The sequence below is a fragment of the Saccopteryx bilineata genome, chromosome 5 (assembly GCF_036850765.1).
Source record: "Saccopteryx bilineata isolate mSacBil1 chromosome 5, mSacBil1_pri_phased_curated, whole genome shotgun sequence".
Taxonomy (NCBI): domain Eukaryota; kingdom Metazoa; phylum Chordata; class Mammalia; order Chiroptera; family Emballonuridae; genus Saccopteryx; species Saccopteryx bilineata.
This window is the reverse complement of record NC_089494.1, coordinates 125,347,318-125,358,492: the sequence shown is the minus strand read 5'-3', so window position 1 is coordinate 125,358,492 and position 11,175 is coordinate 125,347,318. Positions and strand designations below refer to the sequence as shown.

At 41.7% G+C, this 11,175-nt stretch overlaps 1 protein-coding gene across 1 annotated transcript; it reads right to left on the bottom strand.

Moving 5' to 3' along the window:
* Positions 1 to 8,058: 8,058 nt before the first annotated feature.
* Positions 8,059 to 9,221, bottom strand: LOC136306218 (prostaglandin E synthase 3). Its single transcript, XM_066232586.1, has one exon. It carries the CDS (start codon positions 9,019 to 9,021, stop codon positions 8,539 to 8,541), a length of 483 nt encoding a protein of 160 aa, XP_066088683.1. The 5' UTR covers positions 9,022 to 9,221; the 3' UTR covers positions 8,059 to 8,538.
* Between the last annotated feature and the right edge of the window lie 1,954 nt (positions 9,222 to 11,175).

Here is an 11,175-nt window from a genome sequence, read left to right as displayed (position 1 = left end):
TTAATCATCATTTTCTTCACTGACTTTTGTTTCTTTCGCCACACCTTCCTTGCTTTCACTTAGAGGCCATTTCAAAAAAACCTTTCCATGGAAGTTTGTTTCTTCCTCCCTTTCAGAACGTTCAGCAGGCCATCTAGTGGAGGGTGGTAGAAGCTCATGATTCAAATATCTGCTCGTGACTTAAAGCAAAAAATCCCACGAGAGACTGCTCATCTCTCAAATTGCTCATGATTTAATGTGCTTGTATGTCAAGGTACCACTGTCTATAGTGATGGAATATGATTTGAATTTGGGTGATAGGCACACAATGCAATCAACAGTTCAAATGCTATAGAAATGTTTATCTGAAATCTATGTACTCTTTTTAATCAATGTAACCCTATTAAATTCAATTTTGTAAATAAAAACATAGTCTTAATACTACACTTCATAAAATTTATAAAGTGGAAATATTTGGCCTTCTGTATTTTTCAAGTTGCTAAAGGCATTTACCACAAGATGGCACCATGCAAGTGATAGTTAATAAAAAAGGCTTAGTAATATTTATCTCCATTAGGTCCTCAAACTTAAAAGCATAACATATGGCACATCTGATAATGCTATTTTTTAATTTATTCATTTTTATTGATTCTTTTTTAGAGGGAGAGAAAAGGAGAGAGAAACATTGATTTGTAGTACTACTTATTTATGCATTCATTGGTCGATTCTTGAGTGTGCCTGACTCAAACCTGCAACCTTGAGTGTGGTGATCAAACCTGCAACCTTGGCATATCAGGATGACTCTAACCAGCTGAGCTACCTGTCCAGGACCTGATAATGCTCCCTATATAAAGACAAATGTCTGTCTTGCTCTGTGGGTTTTTAGTGACTAAAGTATTCCTCTTGTGTTCTTTATATGTGCTCTACCTTTTATGCAAACCTTTCTGGTAAAATGCTATCAACTCAGTACTATGTCCACAGGTACTTACACATCTTGGGAAGGTGGCTTAGTCAGGCTCATCTCTGAAGGCATTTGTTGAGTTTTCCCCTGCAGATGAAAAGTGTGGGAAGGTTTCATTCTGGGTCCTTTGTCCATCATGTTTTGCCTGGTAGATCTGTTTAAGTGCCAGACACTTATAGTTTCCTTAATTGATCTGTGGAAGATCAGCAGCAGAACTAGAAAAGTCTAGGGTGCTTGTGAATCTCATTTCTGAGGATATAAGGATGAATCTGAACTCAAAGGCTGAATGACACCATTCCCTTCACACATGAAAACAAACCGTTTATTTATATATATATATATATATATATATTTATTATTATTATTTTTTTTCTGAAGCTGGAAACAGGGAGGCAGTCAGACAGACTCCCGCATGCGCCCGACCAGGATCCACCCGGCATGCCCACCAGGGGGCAATGCTCTGCCCATCTGGGGCGTTGCTCTGCTGCAATCAGAGCCATTCTAGAGCCTGAGGCAGAGGCCACAGAGCTATCCTCAGCGCCCGGGCAAACTTTGCTCCAGTGGAGCCTTGGCTGCGGGAGGGGAAGAGAGAGACAGAAAGGAAGGAGAGGGGGAGGAGTGGAGAAGCAGATGGGCGCTTCTCCTGTGTGCCCTGGCCGGGAATTGAACCCGGGACTTCTGCACGCCAGGCTGATACTCGACCACTGAGCCAACCAGCCAGGGCCCAAACCGTTAATATTTATTTTCTCTGTTGGATGTTCAAATCCGGGAGAACTGAATGATTTGGAAATTAAAGGGGTCCAGCATTCACATGGTTTTTAACACTTGGAAAGATAGCCACAGTAAAAACGGTAGCCTTTTCTATGTGTATGAAGAGAATGGAGTGCAAGGTGTGTGTCTTTGAAGTTAAACAGAACCTGTACTGCCCAGTTGCCAGGTAGCTAGGTAAATATTTGCAAAGTGCCTATTGCTTCTCTGAATTTGGGGCATCTGTCTACTGGGTATGAAACAATCTCTCTGGGGAAGCAAGCTTGCCCAGAGCTTGTCTCCTTCTTGCGTAGAGTTCATGAATATGACACAGTCTCCGCAGGCCACAGAAGCCTACAAGTTCTTATCTTCCTTTCTTATCTAGCACTGGGCCATTTTGGGGCCAAGACTAATGGGTCACTTGCAGAGCCCTGGAGAAGAGGTAGGTTCAGAGGTTCATCTTCTGAATATACATTCCTGGAGTTGTATTTCCTACGGACTCGTGATGAGAATTCATTGAAGGGTAGACTGGTTGCTCTATGGTTGTTAGGGGTAACAATCTGTAAGAAACACTGAAATATCATGGAAAGGTAATGAGATGGAAAATCATATTTTTCAGAATTCTTCTGAGGTAGAATAGTCTAACGGGTAGGAAGGAATACTCTGATAAGTGGCTTACGGTGAAAGCAAGATGCCCAAACCCCACCCTGCTCTACTCTGGAGGGTATGCTGGAGTCATGACAACAAGCTGCCCAACTGCTTCCAACTGAAGAACTTGTTTGCTTAGTGGGATTCGTGGTGAGGGGCCTGAGCTAAGTTTTTAAGGAAAAAAGAGCAGAAGCTGAGTTATCAGGTGCTTTCTCTTTCTCTGTCCTCCCACTCCCCACCATCACAATGGCTTTCATCTGCATAGTCATCAAACAAATCTGTAAATACTATGGAGTTAAAGCAGTGCCCAGTTCTGAGCCTGTTAAAGCACCACGTGTTACTCCCCGCCCAGGCCAGGCGGGGTTGCTGGGAGGATTCCTCAGAGCAAAGCAGAGTAAGACACAGCTCATGGGAAAGGGCCACCACCCAGTGTCCGCTAGGCAAGGCTTTCACCTCTGCACGCTTGCTGTTTTTCTCTTCCCTGGGATAAAAATGCTAGTCATATATCCTGAATTTTTGAGAATTGCCTTGTTTTAAACATTTTGTCTGTTTTGTTCAGATACTACATTCTAACTTGATGGTTGATTATGTTCTGACTTTTGGGTCAGAAGAGTCACCACAGACTCAAGGACTTTGAGTTCAGCAGTTCTGTCTGTTCTGCAGCAGGAAATCCTCTACAAGATGATCAGAGATGGATCCCTTGGAAGGCTGCTCAGCCAGGGGCTGGAAATGACTTGTATCAACCCCAGTGGAACCCTACTGTGGATGCTTGTATGAATTAGTCACTATGGAAGAAGACAAGATGGATTAAAGACCAGACTCAATGAAGATAAATATTTTTAGAGATCTTTGAGCTTTTCACTAAGGGCCTTCTCAAGTGTGAATGGACCTGTGGAAACAGAAACTCAGTATTCTGGTTCTAGAATTTTGCTGCCTGACAGAGGTCCAAGCCTAATGGCTGGTATTCTAGGTCATATTTAGCAGTCTGTCTTACTTTTATCCCATTTCTTTCCCTTTCTTAAATTCCTCTTATGTTTTCCCAAAGCAGTTTCTCGAGTAATCGTTCCATGGTGGGCACATGGGCAGTAAATCTTCTGAGTTCTTCCATGTATGTCCCACAGTGTCTTTTTGTCCCTTTATAGGCGATTAGTAATTCGAGTGGGTAGAGAATTCTAAATTCAAAGCCACTTTACATAAAAATTTTGAACACATTGCTTCATGGTCATATAGCACAATTATTAAAATTTTTTTAAATTTAGATGTTTTCTTTCAGCTACTGAGCTTCTCCACCCCTACTTACTTTTTTTTCTCAGGCGAAGCATTTCCTCATAACCGGAGTGAGTCAGTAACTTTTGGTCAGTACGCCCTTTGCGAGTGTGACTCCCTCAAGAGGATCAAGTACTTTATACTCAGGATGAAAGGTCATTCATCTTCAGTGCCAGGGGCTGGAAGTTGGGCCTTTTAAGGAATTTGTGACTCATCATCCAAGAGATGAATTTGTTTCTGGTGGGCTCCTAATTACATAAACCAGTGATTCTCAAACTTTTTGAGGTCGGAGCGCATTTAAAATCCTACAAATAATTGTAGATGCACTATATACAAATTTCTGAGAAATATGTTATAATAATTAAGTAAAATATTAAAGAAAAAATATATAAGGTCCAAGAGTGCTTTTATGGTAATTAAATGAAATAAATACAATACAATTAAATTTATTCTGACATTAAAAAACATTTTTATGTTACATTTTTTGAGTTATGCTTTTTAGAATTTGTAAAAAAGAGGGGTTAAAAAATTTAAAAATGACAAAAATGTTATCTTTTTATATATATAGATACATTCTTAGTAAGACTTAGTAAATTCGGCAGGTCCCCGCATGAATATATTAAGTTTTTTCATTCATACATATCATCTTAACTTTACACCAAACAAAGGATAGAAGAAACTTGCCTCCAGTCTTTCCGGGGAACATGGGGGTAGTGTAAACAATCCAGCACCACAGCTTAACAGCCTTTTGCAACCTAATCAGGCAAGTGAGGTGGTGGTTGGGCAGAATGTCAGTTTACAGCCAATTCCCCACACATCTGTCCCCCCAAAATCTAAACTCCAAAAATCCTGTTGGTTTTTTGGTTCCCAACAGGCACATATTTCTCTGGAATACCATAGGGCACACCTGGAAATCTAGGGCGCACCAGTGCACCCTGGTGCACACTTTGAGAACCGCTGACATAGACTGAACATCAGCAGGGTGTCTAAAATCCAGTGTTTACACACCATTTTAACTAACCTGGGTTCTCTGTATTTCTGGATGGGCGCTAGAGTACAGAACACCAGTTTGGTGCGTTGTCAACTTCCACATCTAAAAATATCTGCAACTTTTGCTGAGTCACAGGGTGAGAGACAACTAGGACACTTTTATGCCAGTGCAAGGGACAGGAGTAATTCATATTCTTAGCAAGAGGTGATAGCTGATTACAGTTCCCTCAGCATAACTGATGAATGGGAATAATGAACCTACCCAAGGGAGAACTTGTTAACAGTCCGAGCTGAACTGGAGTGGGGTGGACTACCTTGGGAACCTCAGAGTTCCTCCTCATTAGAGGTTTTTTGTTTTTTGCATTTTTTCGAAGTGAGATGCAGGGAGTGGCAATTAGACTCCTGCATGCACCCAACCATGATCCACCCAGCACGCCCTCCAGGGGGTGATACTCTCCACCCATCTTGGCCGTTGATCTCCTGCAACTGGAGCCATTCTAGCACCTGAGGCAGTGGCCACGGAGCCATCCTCGGCACCCAGGCAAACTTTGCTCCCATGGAGCCTTGGCTGCTGGAGGGGAAGAGAGAGAGGAGAGGAAGGAGAGGAGAAAGGGTGGAGAAGCAGATGGACGCTTCTCCTGTGTGCCCTGGCCGGGAATCGAACCTGGGACTTCCACATGCTGGGCTGATGTTTTACCACTGAGCCAACAGGCCAGGGCCCTAAAGTTCTTCTTGATGGAGATATTATAAATCAGGTCCAAGAACCTATTGCATTGTTAGAATACATGATCTTGAAGTTTTTTCAACTGTGAGAATTTGTAATGTAGCATTTTGTATAATGCCAGGCATACAGGGGATGCTCAATATATACTAAATAAAATGTTTGTGGACTGCATGATGTCTCAAGCTCCAAGATGAATAGCACGATACTGTTTTCATTGACTGTGATTCAAGTTTATACTAAGCAGGTTTTAGTCACAACTACCATTAGCTACTTATATTGAAAATTAACTGACCATTTTCTTTCTCAAACAGTGGCTTGAGCCTGACCTGTGGTGGCATAGGGGGTAACAGCGTCGACCTGGAATGCTGAGACTGCCAGTTCAGAACTCCAGGCTTGCCTAGTCAAGGAACATATGGCAGTTGATGCTTTCTGCCCCCTTCTCTCTCTCTCTCTCTGTCTCCTCTCTCTAAAATTAATAAATTAAATAAAAACAAAAATCCTCAAAAAACAGTGGCTTGAACTGGGGACTCAAAGTCATTTCTACGTGCTACCACAAACTCGGTGTTGTGTAGACAAAACGAACACACAGAGGTCATGAAGCAGTTAAACAACAAAGCCCCACTTAATCATTGGATTAGGCACAGGCTGAAGGGCTTTGAAGAGGAAAGAAGCTTTCAGGCAACACTCGGCCTGGAAAGCGCAGCTTTTCTTGACTAGAAGAGGTGAAGAAGGCATCCCAGAGTGTGGCCCCTCTTCCCGGGACTCCTCTGTGTGCTTGCTGATGATGTGTGATTAGGGGCAGAATCTATAATGGCAGGGACAGTAGGGACACAGTCGATGTGCCCATGAATTCAGTTAGAAAGCTTGAAAAGATGGAGCTCTTAGTCATCAGCACGTGGTGACTGGCCTTCTGGTCCAGCTGCCAGTCAAGGACAATGAGCAAGAGAGGGCTCTGGCATGCCAGGCTGATTGCCCTGGCTGCTCCTGGCTTCTGCTTCAAAAGTGAGAATGGGTGGTTTGGAGAGAGGATGCTTCCTGCTTTGTGAATTTATTTTTATATATGCAAATAATATGATAAGTTTATAGAAAGATGCAAAAGAAAATCTCCCATAATCTTATCATCCTAACACAACTTTATCAAGCTCATTTAATACTTCCAGGCTCTCTGCGGTCACCTATAGTTTATTAGAGATACATGGTTTATTAGAATTGTAATGAAAATATGATGTTTGTAATTAGAATTTTTTTCCTACTTATCATATGTATTTTGCTAAATATTTTCTGTAAAATATTCTCTAAAGATCTCTCATGGTGGCCCTGGCCAGTTGGCTCAGCTGTAGAGCATTGGCCTGGCGTGCGGGGGACCCGGGTTCGAGTCCCGGCCAGGGCACATAGGAGAAGCACCCATTTGCTTCTCCCCCCCCCTCCTGTCTCTCTGTCTCTCTCTTCCCCTCCCGCAGCCAAGGCTCCATTGGAGCAAAGATGGCCCGGGCGCTGGGGATGGCTCCTTGGCCTCTGCCCCAGGCGCTAGAGTGGCTCTGGTCGCTGCAGAGCGACGCCCAGAGGGGCAGAGCATCGCCCCCTGGTGGGCAGAGCATCGCCCCTGGTGGGCGTGCCGGCTGGATCCCGGTAGGGCGCATGCGGGAGTCTGTCTGACTGTCTCTCCCCGTTTCCAGCTTCAGAAAAATACAAAAAAAAAAAAAAAAATCTCTCATGGCTAAATGGAATTTCATCAAGCAGAAGGAATAATAATGTTGAACATGTACTATGTTTATTATATGCTCAGCTGACTGTCATGTGGTTTCCATGTTTATCTCATTTATTTCCCACAACTTTAGGATGGCAGGTAATATTATTTACTTCTATTTATTTTCAGATGAGAAACTTTGGAAGGCAAATTGGTAATGCAGGTCAGGAGAGGCAGAGCTGGAGTTCTACCCAGGTCTGATTCCAGTACCTAAAATTTTAACTAGGATGCCTAATGATTTCTATTTAGATATTTAAATCGCTTTACCCTTTCTCTCTCTTTTGTTATAATAACTAACCCTACAAGAAACATCTTTATCCACAGACCATCTGCAATGAATGTTGTTGAATCTAAATAACAGTCAGAATGTGTTTTTTTTAAAGATTTTATTTCTTTATTTTAGAGAGAAAGAGAGAGAGAGAGAGAGAAGGGGGGAGGAGCAGGAAGCATCAACTCCCATATGTGCCTTGACCAGGCAGGCAAGCCCAGGGTTTTGGACCGGCGAACACCCCCTCAATGTTCTAGGTCAAGGCTTTATCCACTGCACCACCACAGGGCAGGTAGAATGTTCTTTTTTGTTTTGTTTTGTTTTTTTTAAGTCTTCCAACAGTTTATTAGAAAGAATGTAGACATTAAAAAAAATCCCCACTGTCATTAACATAAATTGAGGTTTTCAGCCGTGGTACAAGCTGGATCCAAAAAAAGAAATAAAAAAATCCAATAGTGTATTAACATTTTTTCACTCATTTGCCATACTGACAGTGCAAATACAAATTTGGTCTAAATGTACAGACTCTCAAGCAACAATGTACAGCCTTTCTTTGTCCTCCATGCTAAGAGATGTAAAAGTTCAAGGGTCAAACAATACCAAATGTATAGGCTTCAAAAACCATCTAAGTTTTTAGGGCATTCACTAGTTTTAGCTAAGATACATTTGGAACACTGACAAGTGATCACTTGTGTACAATAATGTGAAGTAAATTTTTGAAAAATAAAACTTTAGTGGAACAATCCTGAAGAATATATCAAAGGGAACAAAGGTTACCAGTTTAAGGTATCAACCAATTTGTGTCAGCCAGTTTGAGTCATGTTCTAAAATCTAAAACTTAGTTATCTTTCTGTAATCCAAGAGCTTCCTATCATGTCAGTATATATGTTATGAAGTAAAGGAGACTTAGGTGAAATGTTTTTTATCACAACTGCTGTATCAATTGCCTAGGACCTCAACAGCATGATGAAAATCTGAGAAATGTTCATGCATAAGGTTACTTACTACCTTAGCTGACTTAAATTGCCCCATACAATGGTACTTATCAACCCTTAGTGAAGCCTTTAAGAAAAACAGGTTGAAAAATGGGTTAAAGGTGGCAAATGCATCATCTGCCTTTAGAGCTATCAACTCAGGAATTCTCTCAATTATGAAATCTTGCAGGGAAGTTAATTTTCTTTCTCAAAATCCGGTGATGATAACATTCCTTACTCCAGATCTGGCATTTTTTCATCATCACTGTCTTGTGAATCATCATCTGCTCCATCTACTTCTGGTAAATCTACATCCTCATCACCACCCATGTTGTTCATCATCTCAGAGAAACGATCAAAATTAGACATGTCTTCATCTGAATCATCTTCCCAGTCTTTCCAATTATTGAAGTCCACACTAAGCCAATTAAGCTTTGCCCTTTCTTTTGTTAACCTTGGCCATGACTGGCCAGATTCCCCTTTTCGTAAACAACATAAAATTGACCTGTCCGTTCTTTTATGCTTGGAATCATTTGGATCAATACAGTGAAAAAGATCAATTTCATTTAAATGTTTAAAATTATCACTTCCTCCAAGACAACTGAATGTAAGTTTGGATTTTTCAAAATTTACATTAACATCTTTACTGTCTTCAACACAAAATTCAATGAAGACATAGTCCCTTCGATCGTACCACTTCGCAGAAGCAGGCTGCATCGTGAACGGGCAGCGGGACGGGTGAGTGGGTGGGCGGGCCTCTCTGGTGGTAGATGCTGGGCAGTGGACGCCTCTCCAGTGGCGACTACCGCGTTTTCTCCCCGGTGCGGCCTCTCCTTGCTTCTCTCAGGCGACGGTGGCGGCAGCGGGCCGAACCTGAGTCCCCAGAATGCACCGCGCGGAGAGAGCACTGCTCGGTTGGGGAGAAGAGGAAAGTCGGTAGAATGTTTTGATGACAGTTAATGCCTTGTGTCAAAATGACTTTGAGAAGAATTATTTCAATTTATAATATATAAGTGATATGTAATTATATATTGCTTCTTTATGCATCTATTTGTAAACTACCTCTTGCCATTATTATGTTAGTTAAAATTTTTTTTGCTAATTTCGTAGCAAAATGAAAATCTAGTATTTTGACTTCTTTTATTAGACCTAATAAACATCTATTCGTTTATTTGTCCACTGGATTTGGTTTTCTGAATGTTAAGTTTCTGTTCTTTTCTCATTTATCTATTGGAAACATTTTAAAAAATCAATCAATTAATAAGGACTTTTCTCATAATAATAAAGACATTACCCCTTTCTTAGGTTGGGTGCAAATATTTTTCCTGGTCTGTTTGCATTTTAATTGTTTTTTTGACATATTTTCAAGAATTCATGTTGCCAGAGATAGTCTTCTCTAAATTTTAATTTAATATACTGCATCTAGACAGTTATCTCCTCCTAACTCTTCTCCAGATGTTTCAAAATTATTTTAGTTTATTTTCCTGTAGTTTCTCTATTTGGTTAAACAATTCTATTTGGAATTTATGTTGACTTTTGGTGTGACACATATATGCCTAATATGCTCAAGGCTGTACAAACAAAGAAATCCATATCCCACACCCCCTCTAGCTTCTGCTCTTTCTCCCCTTCTTTCCTTCCCAGGCACATTTCCACCCACTCCAGTTTGAATTCCATCCCAGTCACACCTACAGAATATTTCCAACTCTCAACTCTCCAATGACTTAAATTTTCATTTCTGTTGTATAAATTCCTGAGAGTAGAATTGGTGAGTCATATGGTTGGTGTATGTTTAATCTTATTTAAAAATTCCTAAGCTGTTATACCAAGTGGTTGTACCATTTTAAACTCCCACTAACACTGTAAGGAAATTCCAGTTATGGCCCTAGCCGGTTAGCTCAGTCAATTAAAAGTATTGTCCCAAAACAACAACGTTTAGGGTTTGATCCCTGGTCAGGGCACTCATAGGAAGCAATTAGAGAATGAACAACTGAGTAAAACAACAAATGAATACTTCCCTTTCCCCTCCCATCTCTCCCCCTTCCTCTCTCTGTCTCTAAAAATCAATAAAAATTAAGCCCTGGCCAGATAGCTTGGTTGGTTGGAGTGTGGTCCTGGAGCACGGAGGGTGCCAGTTGAATTCCCCAATCAGGGCACATATAGGAGCAGCTCAAAATTACTATCTCTCTTTCTCTCTCTCTTTCTGACTCTCTCTCTCTAAAAAAAAAAAAAGAAAAAAGAAAAAAAGAAAATTCCAGATGCTTCCCATCCTTGCCAATATTTAATATTGTCAGTTTTGTTCATTTTAACTGTTAATGGATGTAAATGGCACGTTGCCCTGGTTTTAATCTGCATTTCCTTAATGACTAATGATTTTTTTTTTTGTATTTTTTGTATTTTTCTGAAGCTGGAAACGGGGAGGCAGTCAGACAGACGCCCGCATGCGCCCGACCGGGACCCGCTGGGTATGCCCACCAGGGGGCGATGCTCTGCCCACCTGGGGCGTTGCTCTGTTGCAACCAGGGCCATTCTAGCACCTGAGGCAGAGGTCATGGAACCATCCTCAACCCCCTGGGCCAACTTTGCTCCAATGGAGCCTTGGCTGCAGGAGGGGAAGAGAGAGACAGAGAGGAAGGAGAGGGGGAAGGGTGGAGAAGCAGATGGGCGCCTCTCCTGTGTGCCCTGGCCAGGAATCGAACCCGGACTCCTGCACGCCAGGCCGACACTCTACCACTGAGCCAACCGGCCAGGGCCTGACTAATGATTTTGAACCCCTTTCTACATGGTGACTTATGTATTGTCTTTTTTTTTTTTCCAAAACAAGAAGTGGGGAGGCAGACAGACTGCCACATGTGCCCTACCAGGATCCAC